Here is a 17,715-nt window from a genome sequence, read left to right as displayed (position 1 = left end):
GCTGGTTCCTGGAGAATGCTGGGCTGGAGGCCCAGTCTCTGCCCATAGTCGTCCGGGTCCTGTGGATGATGGACAGTGAGAGATGGGAGGCATATCAGCAGGAACACACCCCAAACACCTTGGAGGAGGGTGTGGAGTTTGTCCTCAACTACCTGGAGGCAACCATAAATGGAACAGCAGCCCAGGTAGCAGGACCACCAGCAGAGGAGTACCTGCTGTCCCCATCTCCACCAGCAGAGGGTGAGTACCTGCTGTCCCCATCTCCACCAGCAGAGGGTGAGTACCTGCTGTCCCCATCTCCACCAGCAGAGGGTGAATGCCTGCTGGTTTTGCCTCCACAGCCCAAATGGGAGGAGCCTGAGCATCCACAGCCCAAATGGGAGGAGCCCAAGCGGAAGGAGCCCGAATGTCCTACGCCTGAGTGGGAGGAGCCCGAATGTCCTACGCCTGAGTGGGAGGAGCCCGAACGTCCTACGCCTGAGTGGGAGGAGCCCGAACGTCCTACGCCTGAGTGGGAGGAGCCCGAACGTCCTACGCCTGAGTGGGAGGAGCCCGAACGTCCTACGCCTGAGTGGGAGGAGCCCGAACGTCCTACGCCTGAGTGGGGGGAGCCCGAACGTCCTACGCCTGAGTGGGGGGAGCCCGAACGTCCTACGCCTGAGTGGGGGGAGCCCGAACGTCCACAGCCCAACAGGGAGGAGTCGGGGCGTCCACAGCCCAACAGGGAGGAGTCGGGGCGTCCACAGCCCAACAGGGAGGAGTCGGGGCGTCCACAGCCCAACAGGGAGGAGTCGGGGCGTCCACAGCCCAACAGGGAGGAGTCGGGGCGTCCACAGCCCAACAGGGAGGAGTCGGGGCGTCCACAGGCCAAAAGGGAGGAGTCGGTGCGTCCACAGCCCAAAGGGAGGCAAGTCGGGGCTTCCACAGCCCTGGGACCCAAGCCACCAGCAGAGGGAAAATGCCTGCTGGTTCAGCCCCAAGAGCCAGAAGGGGAGGAGTTACAGGCTCAACCCCCTGAAAATTTTTTGGGGGGAGAAGGGCAGGATGCTGGTGTCCCCCAGCAGCCTCTCGCTATGCTGCTGAAGGCAGCACGGCGTGCACATGCCCAGCCGCCACAGCAGAGGGAGCCAGCACCGCCAGGAGCAGAGGAGCTGGAGCTGCCTCTACCTCCACCACCTCCAGGAGCAGAGGAGCAGGAGCTGCCTCTGCCTCCACCACCTCCAGGAGCAGAGGAGCAGGAGCTGCCTCTGCCTCCGCCACCACCACCGCAAGGAGCAGGAGCTGCCTCTGCCTCCGCCACCACCACCGCAAGGAGCAGAGGAGCAGGAGCTGCCTCTGCCTCCACCACCTCCAGGAGCAGAGGAGCAGGAGCTGCCTCTGCCTCCGCCACCACCACCGCAAGGAGCAGAGGAGCAGGAGCTGCCTCTGCCTCCGCCACTACCACCGCAAGGAGCAGAGGAGCTGGAGCTGCCTCTGCCTCCACCACCGCCAGGAGCAGAGGAGCTGGAGCTGCCTCTGCCTCCACCACCGCCCGGAGCAGAGGAGCAGGAGCTGCCTCTGCTGCCCGTACCTCCGCAGGGAGTACGGTGGCCGGAGCCCCAGAAAGGGGAGCTGCCGGCCACGAAGAAGGGGGAGGAGGTCTGGAGACCACTTTCCCCAGCAGCAGTTTCGCTGCAGGAGTTCTTGTGGCCGGAGCCCCACAGGAGGGAGCTGCCGGCTACGAAGAAGGGGGAGGTCGGGGGACCACCTGCCCCCGCAGCTTTTTCGCTGCAGGACGGGACCAACAGGCTGTCAGCCGTGCCACTACCGGCAGGGGTGCTGACAGCATTGCCAGCCAAGGGCCCACTGAAGCCTCCCTTCCCAGCCCGAGACTTTGTTCTGGACTGCTGGGTTTTTAAGGGGGGAGGTGGCCGTTGAGGCCATGTGTGCTGCGCACAAGGGGGGGTATATGTGGCAAAGTGCCCCGCCCCTGTGTGCATTTGTGTGATCTGTGTTGTATGTTGGATGTTGCGTGTGTTAATGTTGGTGTATAGATTGGTACACGGGATATAAACGGGTCTGTGTTTCACGTGTGTTTAAAGTGTACATTTGTATTTAGGCACGGGATTGCACATCACGCACGTGCATTTAAAATATAATATGTGTGGCACGGGGTTGCACGTAATGAATTCACGTGCTGGGATTCAAGTGAGTAATTAATTAGTAATTGAATCCCAGCACAACAGTATATATAGATGCACGTCTTAGTCACTTGTGGTTGGGTGTTCGAGAGTGGAGAACGGGTGAGAGAGAAGGAGAACGTAAAGTAGTAAAGTAAAAATAATATCTAGAAGTGTTTGTACTCACCGTGTTTGTTTGTCTCTCTGTGCACCGTTTGTTTAGTGTTTAGTCCGTTTTGTTTATGTGTTTCTTTTGGCTACCAGTGCCGTGTCCTGTTTTTGTGTTCCAACCTTTTATTTTCTGTTCTGTTTAATTATTAAATGCTGAGCGCAATCACGCGCTCAGCTTTACCAAAACCCCATCTCTCTGTTTATTTATTTCCTCCATCTGGTCTGACGCCACCCACTCCGGCCGTCTTTGTGACAGTCACCTAACGGCTTCTACATTCACAGCATTCTGAAAGTCCAAGTACAGTATCTGCAGACATGTTTCGCCCTGTTTGGGGCTCATCAGTGCAGCGCAACTGTACTTTGACTTCTGAAAAGCTCAGGAGAGTAAGTAAAAACAAGTACCTTTCCAGTTAAGGGGAATGAAAGCAATGAATAGAGAACATTGGGTAATCAGCAGTGTGGAGTAGTGGTTAGGGCTCTGGACGCTTGGCCGGAGGGTTGTGGGTTCAATCCTGCTGCTGTACCCTTGAGCAAGGTACTTTGCCTAGATTGCTCCAGTAAAAACCCAACTGTATAAATGGGTAATTGTATGTAAAAATAATGTGTAAAAAAAAAATAAATAATAATAATAATGTAATTGTATGTAAAAAATAATGTGATATCTTGTAACAATTGTAAGTCGCCCTGGATAAGGGCATCTGCTAAGAGATAAATAATAATAATAATACAAAATCGGGAAATATGCAAATTTCATTACTGCAGGAGCCAATCAAATCATGTGAAAGTTACCTAACGGCTTCCACATTTGATTGGATTGGCTCTTGTAATGCTGAAATTTGCTTATTTCCCTGATAACCCATTATATATTGTGGAGTAGTGGTTAGGGCTCTGGACTCTTGACCGGAGGGTCGTGGGTTCAATCCCAGGTGGGGGACACTGCTGCTGTACCCTTGAGCAAGGTACTTTACCTAGATTGTATGTAAAAATAATGTGATATCTTGTAACAATTGTAAGTCGCCCTGGATAACTGTGTCTGCTAGAAATAAATAATAATATATATAAATAAAAAAGTCCAGGTTTTCTGGAAATCTGGTAACCCTAGCTGTGTGAACAGTTGTAAAAGCCCACATCTATAGCAGTATAGGCGTGCCTTTCATTGTAGTGTACCACGGAAGACCCTTAATAAAACAGCTGCTATACCTGAAATAGATCTTGGGGTCTGGTCTGGTGCACCAGAGTGGTACAAGCAATTTCTTGTTTTCTGATAAATCATTTAAGGGTTTGTGTTAAATGGTTTCTGCCTGACCTATTTTGTCAGCTCCTCGCTCTCTGCTGCTTTAACCACAAACCAACGATGAAACGAAAAAGACTCCAACAAGATGAATCACTGTCTTCTAACATAGAAACAAAACAAGACACAACAAATCTGGTAAAACGGCACCTAAGCTAGCGGCTTGCGGATGTGGCTTAAACACCTATTTCCAGAACTAGGGGTGCAACAGTTAAATCGATGCATCGATTATTCATCTGCCCTTAAATTTCCCGCGCTTCGATTACATACTGGTGAATCGATGCATCAGAACCCAGTTTGAAGTCTCCTGTTGCCGGTTTGCATTGAAACCTTGAGTGTGTGAGAGTGCGCTTCGTTTAGTGCTTGTACGGTAGATGCGCGCGTTGCTAGGATACACACTTTGGGCCTCTACATTCGCGTTGGAGAAGCCAAATCAGAAGTAGGCATACTGTAGTAACGTTTTCTTGATGTAAAAATTAAGGCAATATGTTTTTTTTAAAAAAAAAATATGTTTTTAAATCTGTTAAATCTACCGATTATCTTCTTTTGTTTCAAAGCATGTTGTGTTTGGATTATATGGCAATATTATATAAAAAAGAAGCTGCATTTAGTACGATAGTTACATTAGTCAGGAGGATGTGTGAGATTAATTCAAATGTTTTGCTTCTGGACATAAAATGTTAACACTAATGAATAACCATAGTTCAGATAGAAATGACTTCTGTTAAAATACAGTATTTTTTTCTTATTATAACAATGTTAAAGAGACATCTGGTGCGGACGCACGATTATATTCTTTTCAATTGTTAAAAGTCCTTTGTCTTTCTTTATTTTATAAATCAGAAGTGTTCTAATTTGAATGTAAGTTGTGTCTATTTGTTCAACTATTATGCACAAGTGTCTATTTATTGTATCTTCTGTTAAAAAAAAAACAACAGAATGTTTGTTCTTTATTTTGAAAAATAAAACGTCAATGCATCGATTAGTTGATAAATACCTGTAAGACAAATCGAATACAAAATTAGGGTATCCAGAACGTTTCAGAATCCATTCACAGGAATTCAAATAGTGACCTGCAATATTTAAAACAGCTTTACAGTGACAAGAGTTGACAAAAATCATCAGTCTTTCCTAATATGTCTTTCCATCATTTCCCAAATCTCGCACACTTTCCAGTTAAAAACCCGCAAGCAGCGAGTTAAATTTTCAATGCCATTTACTCCAACTCGACAGGCACAAAAGTTTCTGGAGAAAGGAGAAACACAATCAATGAAGTTAGCAAACCAGTTACAGTAGTGTGCAATTTTTTTTTAGAACATCCCATTGCTTCTGTAGTTTTGATTTGTTGGATGGTTGGATGGATGGATGGACAGAACAACACGTTCCACCACTTATTCCCAGTTTCTGATACTCTGAATAAAAGTCCTAACCAAGTTTTTTCCTAACCATATAAGACAAGGTTCTCTAGATAAATGGTGACATATGTATGCACACTGCATCTTTAAATAACTGGAAAGGTTGGAAAAAAAAAAATTTAGCAGCCATCGATCACTGCTGTAGCCCAGATCAGGAGACAAGCAGATTATAGTGATGAAACACCACAACCTCCTTTTAAACCACTCTCTCCCATGTCACAAAGAGCACACTCACCCACTGCACGCACACACACACACACACTCTCTCAATCTGAGCAAAACACAGCCCGCAGAAAACTCCATGGCGTGCGAGACAGTCTGAGAGTCAGAGAGAGAGAGAGAGAGAGAGTTTACTAACTATTAAAACGCCACTCCGAGCTTTTTCAGTTTTTCTTTTCCATTGCAAATGATTAGTTTAGATATTGCGTCCCACAGGATTTTTAGGATATTATTAGGAGATACGTTATGCGAGGGCTGTCTCTTATTTCTGTTACAGAATTCATCTCCTGCAGATTGGTTGAGAGGACAGTGAAGTGAAGCTGCTTAAACTGTACAAACCAATTTCTGTTATGATAAGAGGTATCCTACTACAAAAAAAACAAATAAAAACAACTTATGAAACCACAGAAACAAAAGACTAACAAAGGAACTACTATGAAACAACAAAAACAGTTGTTGCTTTGTTAAATTGCGATACATGTTCTCTACAAGGGATAAGATGTACTGGAATTGTGACAAATACTTTATGGTGATAGCGTGATTTATCATATGCTCACTCTCAATCTGAGCACAACACAGCGTTCAGAAAACTCTGTAGCGTGCGAGCCTGAGAGAGTCAGACACAGAGGGAGGAGAGGAGAAAACAAATGACATACATAGACAGAAAGATAGAGGGAGGGAGCTGTCTCGCTATGAGAGGACTGTTTTCTATTAGAAGGTGGAGGTTGAGACTGAACTAGAATGTCTTTTTTTTCTTGAAATTCGTTTAACCATTCCGTGATACATTTTACCAAAAAGAAAAAAGAAAAAAAGGAAATTGATATATGGTGTAAATAGGGTTTCCATCGTGACCCAAAATATCAGAAGCTGTTTACCGGATCTTACCAAAGCACCCGATTTTGATTGCACTGATTCAGACACACAGTATGTGTCACCTATTCTCCATAATATGTAGAAAATCTGAATTACAATTGGACAAGATCAGTAAAAACAACAAAAGACATCTTCGAAGTCAGTATCTCACAGTTAGGAATTCAGAGGTTCAGCAGAAACATACATCTTAAATGGTACAGTATGTTACTAAACATTTAACTGAAAAATCTTGCTTTGCTTTATAATTATTATTACAGTTCTACCCCTTTTATAAGGCAGCTCTTTATACTGAGGAACAGGTTATAAGGCGGTACAGTCATGGCTCCCATTTGCCCCATAATGCCATTACACTAACACTAGTATTCTCGTTATAAGGCGGAACACAAACAGCACGGTCTCTTAACTATGGCTACCGACTACAGCGTTACAAAGGGGGAGCCCTGTATTTTTTATTATTTTTAAAGGTTCACGATTGGTAGAATGAATACTGCATCAGAAAATCAATGTAACGTTGGGGGAAAAAAACACACACAAACACACAAAAGCAAAATATAAAAGAGGACTATAAAAAGTCTATTTTTTTTCTTGAGAATGTATACGACAGAGTAAAACGGTAAACCACTGTAGACTTACATGTCCGAACCAAGTTTGGTCGCAATTGCTGTTCTCTAGAATCTCGATATTTGTAAAAAAAATATATAATTACAGTAGCGTGCAAATGTATTAGAACACCTCAAGATTTGCCATTTACATCCTTTATATACCTACCTGCATGAAAACCTCTGGGTGTGTGAATTTACATTTCCGCTCGGTAATCAGTGATACAGAAACAATAGGCACCCACGGGCGAAAATGTTAGACCACTTTGTGCTTTTATTAGGCATCTTAAACAACTTCTGAAAAGTCTCCTGCATTTTACCATTTGTGACTGTGTGTTCTTCTCTTACTATTTTAAATGAATTGCACGTGTGGCCTATTAAAGTCATCAATTAAATTGGACAAATCACTAATTTGCCTATTGTTACATTTTTGCAAGATTTTCAGGTTTCAGTGGTTTGATGTCACATGCACAGCTAATCAAAACTACAGAAGCAGCAATGGGGTGTTCTAATACACATGCGCACTGCTGTGTGGATTTGTAGCTAGGAGCTGGAAACAAGGGCCACGTTTTCAAAGAGTTTATTCCAGGCTTTAATGAACCGCCCCTGCAATGTGTTGTAGGTCAGATTTGCTTATTTTTCTGGCTAGTTTCCCCAACAAAGGTTTCTTAAACCAAGGTCATTTCTTCAGAATCTAAACATCATGATGTTAGCAGCAAGCCTCGACACCTTTGCTTTCAGACAGATAACAGTCCAGAACTCCGAGCCCCTGGAAGGACTGATATGAACCAAAGTAAAACGGGAAAATATAGTTAAGGAAACGTAAAGATTTCAAACAAAATAAGTTACACCGAAGTCCAGAGGAATTAAGAAAACACTGACACTAACAATAAAAGGTATCCCGAATCAAACGACTCAGTAATAAATATCTAAAATGAACCAAGTTAAAGCTCTGATCTGCCTGCACTGAACACCAACAGGCTTCACATCAAAACAAAAAGTATCCCATTTGGTTTTGTTTTTTCTCCTTTAAAAAATGTCATTAAAAGAAAGGTTTTGAAAATAAGGTGCATCATGTTTCGTTTTCAACCCTGCCTCCTCCCCCTCCCCCTCTCTCTCTCTCTCTCTCTCTCTCTCTCTCTCTCGCTCTCTCGCTCTCTCGTCTGCCTTTGTTGGAACGATGCTTCTAAAAAAAACAGACTGAACTTAGTCAGGCACCCCCGAGCCCCCAGCCCCCACCCCCACCTCCTGAAGGTTAAGCCATGGCTTGCGTGACTGTGGTTCTCTCCGGGTCTGTCCACGTCAGTGAGGTGCGTGAGGCTGAGTCAATCCTATAGCTCTGCTTCACTATGCGCTGTAAATCACAGAGATGGGCGAGCTGTTTCCAATCGGGGGAAACGTCTGACTGTGGTTTACCACCGATACGAGCTAAATAAACATGCAGCGCACGAGGGCATCTGCCACCTTTCACAGCTTTTATATATTTATCGGCAGTGTGCCAGGAGGTGGTTAAAACAGCTAAAAAGCAACATTCAAATATAAGTCCCAGTTCATTAAGAGAACTCCACTCAGCACTGCACAGCGCTCTAGTAGTACAGGAAAGAGAACTACTAAAATAATTATTTTAATATTTCTAAATTTAGCACTATTGCATGCTTAATAGCGAAGTATAATTTAGGGGCTTGCCAGTAATGGGAAGTTGTTTAGTATTATGAATATTAGTATTGTAAAAGCACTGATTTTCCTTCAGAAATGTGCCAGAGTACGCCCTTATTAATCCAGCATTTGTAAAACGAGGTTGTTTGCTTAGTTTTACAGAAACATGGCTGTGGTTTGTATCACGGCACATCAGAGACTGGCAAAGTTTACAGTTTTTGCAGGAAGAAACGGTTTGCTGAGCTGAGTGATTTGGAGGGCTTGAGATCCGCAGAGTTAGCAGAGAGTTAAACCCGACCGCACAGAACTGTGATGGTGTGACAGCTAGCAAGTATACCACCAGCGAGCCCAAGAACACATCTCTCCTCATGCATATCTGCTCTGCTGTGTTCGCTTAAATAAAACATAAAGCTGCTTTCAAGTCTTGTTGTGGTGAGTTTTCCTACAGCAAGGCATTTAAGGAAAACATCCCACCCTGATACAAGGCTCCTAGCGGGCCAGGCAGGGCGTCTCACCTCAGTCTTGAGCTCAGCGATCTGGTCCTTCAGCTCTCTGATGTACTGGCTTGAGTCCGAGTTGTTGAGCTGGCCTTGAATGCGACCCTCTTCCTTCTGACCCCACAACAACAGGAAGGGCAACAAAAACTTTAGAGTTATAGATCTGAGAATATGTTTTGTATTATAAGCATTGCATGCATGTTATTTAAAAATGTATCAAAAATATTTATTTTAAAATACTTCAAATACATACTGTAAATGTGTTGGTTAAGTTTGTTTTTCGTATATTTTTTAATGTGCTTTACCGTTGTTTCCTACAATGTTTTCCTCACTTTATTTGCTTTTACAACCTGGTATACTTTCCATAAATATAAAACCGCAGGTAGACCCCCTCTAAAAGCTAAAAGGAGCTCTTTTTAAAACGGCGGCACACATTTCAAGTAGTCCAAGTGAGCAAGCCCAAAATATAACCTAAAATCTCAAACACAGACTAATAATAAAAAGCCCTCGTAGACAAGAAAATAATAAAAAGAAAAAAGGATCTATAACAGCATTACTATCATCAGCAGTGATCATTACATGCTAGATAACTGCTAATTTCGTTAAGCAAGCTTGCCTTCAACTCTGGAAAACTAACTGTTGCGATGGCCAGTTATCTCGCAGGTAAAATCGGGTATTAATGCTTAAACATGATTAGAAAGCTTTCTCAAAGTCTTTTTTTCAGTAATATCTAAGCAATAATGTTGAGTTTTCACAAAGGAGCGGGACACAGAAGCAAGGGAACGGAGCTGCCCCCTCGCAGGGGGATTGTGGGAGAAAGTGACGTCACCTGGATTTCGAGGTCTGCGATTCGCTGGCGCAGCTCAGCCACGGCAGCCATGCTGTCAGCCTCTCTGAGACGCACCGCCATCACTTCCTCCTTACTCTGTGGAGTGTGAGAGAGAGAGAGAGAGAGAGAGAGAGAAAGAGATACATTATTACATTGTCTCTATGTGGGACAGCCTCCAGTTTTCTCTGAAAGGCAAAACAATGCTGAGCAGTACCTTGGTCCCTTGATTTCTGTATCTGTGACTGTGGCAGGACAGGAGCCCTGCGCATGAAGAGGGGTTTTTGTGTAAATGTATATTGTAAACAGTGTGTGTAATTAATTAATGAAGTACCCGACACTCCTGGGAGAGCCTGCCTGCTGTGTGTCACTGCCAGGTGTGTTCCAGGGGGGCGTCGGGTATTAAAAGGTCCCGTTTATTCACCTCAGGGCTGCTGCAAAGCCAAAGGGCTGAACATCGTCCACGCTACCCGGAGAACGAGAAAAACACCTAGGTGAAAGCCTCCGATTGCCACGAGGTGTAAACCGGGGTCGGAGCCGAAAGAAAACGAATGTGTGAGCTGTAGCTCCACCCACACGGCAGGCGGCTAGCCTGACCACAAGCAAAAGTAACGTTTTAATAAGCGCCAAAGCTGTACAGGTTGTTATGGGGTCAAAGTTAGGCGCCGGCCTCTTCGTTTCAATCCCAGTGCCCACACCTTGCAGTCTGACTCAGCCTGTTTCCTCTTCATCTCGCTCAGCTGGGTCTGCAGGCCCTTGTTCTGCGCGCCGAGGTATTGCAGCTTCTCCTGCAGGGCGGCGCTCTCTACCTCCTGACGGTTCAGCAGGTTGCTGTTGATCTGGTTCTGAGCAGAACAGAGCGGGACAAAAAAGGAGGTGTTCATTTCAGTCTTTCCCACTTTTGATCAATCAAGAGTTAGAAATTCACGGCTGTCTTGCAACCAGTCCTGGGCTTCAAAGCCTAGGATAGGAATATGATTGAAATGAGCGTGTGCCAGGAATCCGAGGAGTCAGGCCTACTGTTCTCTTCACTGAACTGATCACTAGGTTTACTGTCCATCATGCAGCTTATTAGGGAGGGACCATTTATTTAACAGGGGCCTGATTGTACAAGTCCCTGCCTCCTGATCATTTCAATAACACACTTAGGTCTGAACCCCAGGACTGGGCATGAGTTTCTAACCTTGATCATATCAGAATATTAATGATAGCGTCTGCACTTGGAACAAGGGAAACTGGCCAATCAGCTTGTCCCTTTCAAGTGGAAATGCAAGCACTTATAATATAAAACTAAACACAGAGACATCTAGTGGACAATGGTGGAACGTTCAAGACAACAAACACAGGTCATATTAATTTATATTGTAAAAGCTTAATAGTAATAGCCTATTCTAGTAATAGTCTTTTCATAAATTCAAATGTTTCGGCTAGACATCTCCATGTCTTCAATGACGTTTCAAAACACAGAAAGTCAATTGCAATTTTATGTTCAAAGTTACAGTAGTCTCCGGTCCAGGCTTTAAATCCAGTGGCTTCTGTTTATACATTGGTGTGCTGTGGCTCTATAGGGTTGTAGTCACATGTATAACAGGGATGGAGATAAGACTCCTATTGCATAGCTGTTTCACTATGAGCTTGATTAGCCACAGCGTATAGGTAAGAAGCCCAGGTGTGTCTTATTAGAAACTCATAGTAAAACCAGGAATGGATCAAACTGCTATGCAATGGGAGTCTTATTTCCATGTGCTGTATTAAAAAGGACAAGGAATCATTCTGAAGCTCTTGTGTACACAAGCAGGTGGTGCAAGCACACTCCCGATGTGTGAACCCCACTTTGCCCTCATGTACCCCCATTTTCCCCCGGGTTACCTGGCTCTCCAGTTGCATTGCTTGCAGTCGGAGCTCCCTGGTCTCTGCCTGGGCCTGTGCCTCTCTCAGCCTCGCTGTCATCAGCTTGTCCTGCAGGTCGTTGAGGGCGTTCTTTTTGGGGGATTCCTTCCAGTGACCCCCTCCTCCTGAGGAGCGAGACATGTGGAGCTGCACAGAACCAAACGCAGAGAGAGAGAGAGAGAGAGAGAGAGAGAGAGAGAGAGAGAGAGAGAGAGAGAGAGAGAAGCGAGACAAGAGAGCGAAGAGAGTGCAAGAGAAAAGAGAGCAAGAGAGAGGAGAGAGAAGAGAGCGCATGAAAGAGATAAGAGAGTGTATGAGAGAGACAGACAGAGAATGAGAGAGCGAGAGGAGAGAGAGAGAACACCACATCTGATACCTTTGCCATTTTGCAAAAAGAAAATGTACTAACTCCTAAAAGCCCACTCCTAGATTTTTCAGTGTTTCGTGTCCATTGCAAATGATTATAGTTCAGATATTGTGTCCCACAGGGTTTGTAGGATATTATAAGGAGATATGCTGTGCGAGGGCAGATCTCCTGCAGATCGGTCAAGAGGACCGTGAAGCGAAACTGCTCAAACTATACAGACCGATTTCTGTTATGATGAGACATCCTACAAAAAAAACATTTCTAACTTCTTATGAAATCACAAAAACAAAATGAATTAAAAAGAGTTGTTGCTTCTTTAAATTTTGTTCTGCACGGGATCTATACACAGAATACAACATACTGGAATTTTAACAAATTCTTAACGGAGATCGTTTGATTTATCATACATGATTTATAAAAAGGTTTGCCGTTAGTCAAGTAAGCTCTGAAGACGTTTCCTTAGAAACTGTTACAGAAGACCTGACGTGGAAATCATACTCTGTATTACAACTTGAAGGGAATTACCATATAACCTCCAACTGCTGCAAACAGAGGGGCAAAGCATTTCAAAGTAGGAAGAGGCTTATGCTGGGGAACCCCCTGACGGGAGGGTCGGAGCTATTGAGACCCCCCCTCTCTGCTGTACCTGCCAGTGCTCGTTGAGGTCAGAGATCTGCGACTGCATCTCTTTGAAGGAGTTGAGGGTCTGCATCTCCCGCTGCTTCACTGCTTTCAGCTCGTCTTGTAGTTGAGCCATATTGTTCTCATCGGGGAGCAGGCTGTTCCTCTGAAACAGACACGAGACAAAAGGGGTAGCAGGTCTGGGGAGGTCTGCACTACAGGCTCGGCTGTTGTGGGATTCGAGAAGCTGAGCTGTACAGACCTTTCCCACAATGTCTCACTGGGTGTGACACTGCGTGTGTGGGGTAATTACAGGAGTAGTCACAGCTGGTGAGGTTGGAAAATACAATCAAGTGGAGATTATTGTAACGATCAAGGGACTGCGCGTGTGCATCTGTCTGCTTGTGAGTGCGTACGTGTGCGTGTGTGTGTTTGCCGATTTTAAACCTTGGTGTCATCTGAAAATACAAGATCCTCCACCGGGTTTCTTGTTGAATATTTATGGAGGAAGAAGATCAATTCTTTACTCCATTCCCACGTAGCTTTCTGGCCCCTGCACAGTTGTTGTTGTGTCTGTTCACTTACACCGGAACCCGTGCAAAGTATTATGGGTACCTGCAAAACACTGTGTTTTCAAGTACAACGATTCAAAATCACGCAACACAACACATTATGTTTTTTCTGCTACCTGCTGTGAAAAAACAGGGCCAAAACATATGCATTGCTGATGTGGTGGAAACAGAATTCAACGTAGAGGAGGATTTCAAACCACTCTAGACGAATTTCAGATCATGCCACTCTGAATAAATTGAGAAATAGTTTAATTTCAGTATTTCTTAACAATCACTGGAATCAAAGAATGACTAATTCAGGCACACGTACTGCAACACAGCTCTTATACGAATCGCTGTGGATTTATTTACCATGCTTAAAATGTCTTTATTTAGACGCCAGTGCACGTGAGTTCTGAGAAACCAGGGTGGTCTGGGTTTAACGTGAGGTCTTGTTAAAGTGACGCCCCTCTCAGGCTTGTACAGATTGTCTTCCTGTTGCCTGCCGTGTTTCTGAGAGCCAGCAGCAACAGATTCGGGGGGGGGGGGGGGGGAGTAGGGGGTTTACTGATGTCTCTGCCTTTTCGAGATGTTTCTCATGGTCCCATATCTGTCAAGAATCATTGAACGGGTTGTGGTTTGTGGGGTTCAGTTGAGAGAGCTCTGCTTCTCGGCTCGGAGCTCACAGCTTCGTGTTTCCAGCCTCACGATCAAGGCTGTTGCTGCAGCTTCCTGGTTTGGTGGGTTCAGGGGGGGGAGAGGAGGGGTACAGAAGTGGGAAAGGTGGGTTTCAAGATTCATATGAATCGAGGCTGGTGGTCTAGACTGCTCCCCGTACAGGTGTCTGTTTTTGAAGGTTGTGAATGTCACATTTCTAGGAACTTAAGAAAAAAAAAAACAACATAATTTTATAGTTTCATTAACAGTGTAAGGCTGGAAAGAAATTTTTTGCATTTTTTGAGCCCATTTGACAAAATCGAGCAGTTGACAATCCCGATTGAAGGTCTCAAAAACAATGTTACGGTGGTGATCGTTTGTGAATTTCTCTGTATTATTATGATTTGTTATTTATTAAATTAAATACTTTTAACGCAGTAGAACCTCAGAGTTACGAACACCAAACTTACGAACTGACCGGTCCTGACCTGATCAAACACCCCACTGTCAGCCGGAAGCATGCAATCACTCAACCATGCGTGCAATGCAACCAGACAGACGCTCCTATCAGCACCCTGCTGGTCACAGAGAAAGCAGAATTACTGTACCAACAAATGCATCATTCCCAAGGTGTTCGTACTCGGAGGTTCAATTTGTTCAAAAGATTACTGTGAGATTTGTAACCCTAAATTGGATTTGATCGACCTCAACGACACTGGGAGGCGACACAGCTGGAGTTTATTTTTGAGCATTTCACAGCACTAGGGAATAAAAATGGACTGTATGAACCAACTATTTTTAGGGGTAATCCTGGGATAACTACGGTTGGAGCAACTGCTCTAAACAAAAAATCCTCCTGCCACATACTCGCAGGTGTTTTTCAATCAAAGTTTAAATGGAAATGTTTCTTTCAAATACTATCCTTCTGTGCTAATGGTTGTGTTCTATAAAACACTGGAGGTGTCCGCCAATGCCAGCCAGCACCAGCAGTTCTCAGTAAATAAGATGGTCGTGACAAGGGATTTTCTCACTTACAACCTCAAGATCTTTTAGGACCGCAGTGTGCATTTTCTCACAGATTTAGTTGTTAGTTTGGTGGAAGGCTAACCAATTCCTCTATTCGATGTTTTTGCAGTTTTGCTAAACAGATATTTCTCATCAGCAGTTGATATTCAACAGGAATGGAATAAGACTCCCATTCTTATTTCCATCCCTGTTGAATGCAGCAGGCTGGGTATTTAATTACTAGTACAAACAGCGATTAGTTTCAGTGCTCATTAAATGTGGATTACTAGAAGAGTGATCTCAGATTCTGTTTAATTTCTTCAATGTTCAAACACGTTTCAACGCCAATGTTTGTCTATGACGCACAGCAACATTACTGGGGAGGGTACATTGCTTTTTTAAATTTCACGCTTTCATTCGTAAGCGATCAAGAATATTCTGAATCACTTTAAGATCAAACGTCTTGTTTAATTTTCTGGAGGCAAAAGGGTATTTCCCATCTAAACCACCTTTTTGAGAATGGGATTTTTTTATAATTTGGGAGAGGCTGCAAGAAAAACATTGCCTTCATAAAAACGCCTATTTTCAATATATTCAACTCTCTTTAAAATCTAAACTATCCTCCACATGGATACTTATGTCCCTCTCCGTTCTGGCTCAGAGTGTTTTAAAATACAGAGGGATGAATCAATTTGTTTCTAATATATACTCTGTCTTGAGATCCAGTGAAGGGGAGATTGTTGCCCTCATTGATAAGTGGGTGAGGGATCTTAAATTGTTATACGATTCTGTTTTCTGGGGTAAAATTCGTAGCAATTCTCTTTCAGTTTCTAGGAAGGCTAAAGTGAACTTTGTCCAATATAAAATTCTTCACAGAGCAAATTTTTTCCAGTAGTTTCTGATGGGCCTTTCACATACAGTAATAATATCATTATAAGCTCTAATAGCCGGTAGTAAGGTTCCATGTGGAGTGGGTGGGTTTTTGTGGGAGGGTTTTGTCTGTCTCATGTCTTTATTAATAATAAATACATTTAAAAAAAGTTTTGCGAAGTTACTGTGAAACAACAGTGTTTTGACTCATCTATTTTAGCATTTTCGTGTCACCCCACCCTACATACTGCCAGCCCTGCGCATATACAGCGAACATCAGAGTGTAAAAAAGGCACTTATGTTGATAATTGGTTTCCGAAATGAAAACCGCCATCCCAAAACAGCTAGTGTAAATCGCAGACACATTTACAAAGCTTTTGCAACACTGCAGGAATGCCCTAAATTTGAACCTGATCATTATTATTATTATTATTTATTTTCTTAGCAGACGCCCTTATCCAGGGCGACTTACAATTGTTACAAGATATCACATTATACATTATTTCACATTATACAGATATCACATTATTTTACATACAATTACCCATTTTATACAGTTGGTTTTTTACTGGAGCAATCTAGGTAAAGTACCTTGCTCAAGGGTACAACAGCAGTGTCCCCCACTGGGGATTGAACCCACGACCCTCCAGTCAAGAGTCCAGAGCCCTAACCACTACTCCACACTGCTGCCCATGATCATGCCCGATCATGGACTAGATTTGGTTTTCCTTTTTTTTTTTTTAATGTTATAAGAACAAATAATGATGGTTCCTGTTAACTTGGTTTTCGATAGCAATATTAATCTTTACACATTGATACAAAAAAAACAAACATTTGTTAAAACTTTTGTGGAGTAGTGGTTAGGGCTCTGGACTCTTGACTGGAGGGTCGTGGGTTCAATCCCATGTCGGGGACACTGCTGCTGTACCCTTGAGCAAGGTACTTTACCTAGATTGCTCCAGTAAAAACCCAACTGTATAAATGGGTAATTGTATGTAAAAATAATGTGATATTTGTATAATGTGAAATAATGTATAATGTGTATAATGTGATATCTTGTAAGTGGCTGGCTAAGGGCGTCTGCTGAGAAATAAATAATAATAATAATAATAATAATAATAATAATAATAATAATAATCTGAGACGTGGGGAAAACAGAATGTAAACTGAGCAGGGATGGCAATAAGACTCCCGCTGTATAGCAGTTTGATCCATTCCTGCTTTTACTGTGTGTTTAATAAGACACTCCTGAGCTTGTTACCTAAACACACTGGGGCTAATCAGGCTGTGGAATGGGTGAAACTGCTGTGCAATAGGGATCCTATTTCCAGCCTTGTTGAGCTTTTGAAAAATCCTTCCACTGATCAATCAAGCCTTTTCCAAAAATAACACTCTCTATATTTCCTCATCATATTACAGTAAATCAGCAAAAATGAGGGTTATTCTAAAATAGATAGCTGTCAATAGTCAGCTGAGAGTTTGCAAACCAAAGGGAGGTGGTGTGAGTGTGTTCAAGGGTGCAGTAACACCCACACAACCTTTATACACAGTGTTAGTGTGTATGTAAAACTTGTGGACAGACCACACTAACTAGGCCTTTCAGCTGAGAGCTTGCACTTACAAACTGAAATCTGACACACAGAAGCGAGAGGCAACGCTGTGTTACAGTCGCTATGAAGGAGGGCTGCACCATTCAGCCCTGGCCCTCTCTCAGGCATTTCCACTGGATGCCAAGTTTACCAAACTTGCCAGGAACAAACCCAGACTTCCAGAAGGCATCAGAGGCAACAGAATTAGCCATTTGTGCCTTCTTGCCCCTGGGTTAAGGAGGATATCATTGGAAAAGCATAGCAAAGTGCACTAAAGTGAATTGTGGCAAAGCACAACTAAGCATGGTCAATAATGCACACATTGCTAAACCCATGTTTATCTATGATAAGACGTTGTAAACACATGGTATGAGAAAGTCATAAGAACAGCAAGTTATTACTGTGGTGAACTTTTATGAGTGACAGTTGATAATGGCTGGGCTTTCCCCTCTATGCTAC

The 17,715-nt window shown here is 43.7% G+C and overlaps 1 protein-coding gene across 7 annotated transcripts in view; it reads right to left on the bottom strand.

The window, feature by feature from the left end:
- LOC117402068 (EVI5-like protein) overlaps nt 1–17,715 on the bottom strand; it is a 63,088-nt gene that overhangs the window by 11,609 nt on the left and 33,764 nt on the right. For all 7 annotated transcript variants that reach the window (XR_009310727.1, XR_009310728.1, XR_009310726.1 and 4 more), the window contains 5 exons: nt 12,610–12,750; nt 11,576–11,743; nt 10,405–10,551; nt 9,710–9,805; nt 8,899–8,994 (listed from right to left, as the gene is read on the bottom strand). Coding sequence is in view for 2 of the 7 variants with exons in the window: in XM_059008214.1 (XP_058864197.1) it covers nt 8,899–8,994; nt 9,710–9,805; nt 10,405–10,551; nt 11,576–11,743; nt 12,610–12,750 (648 nt within the window). In the remaining 5 variants the exon portion in view is untranslated. The remainder of the gene's footprint in view (nt 1–8,898; nt 8,995–9,709; nt 9,806–10,404; nt 10,552–11,575; nt 11,744–12,609; nt 12,751–17,715) is intronic.

This window comes from Acipenser ruthenus, chromosome 36 (assembly GCF_902713425.1).
Source record: "Acipenser ruthenus chromosome 36, fAciRut3.2 maternal haplotype, whole genome shotgun sequence".
NCBI lineage: Eukaryota > Metazoa > Chordata > Actinopteri > Acipenseriformes > Acipenseridae > Acipenser > Acipenser ruthenus.
This window is presented reverse-complemented; position numbering and strand designations above follow the sequence as displayed.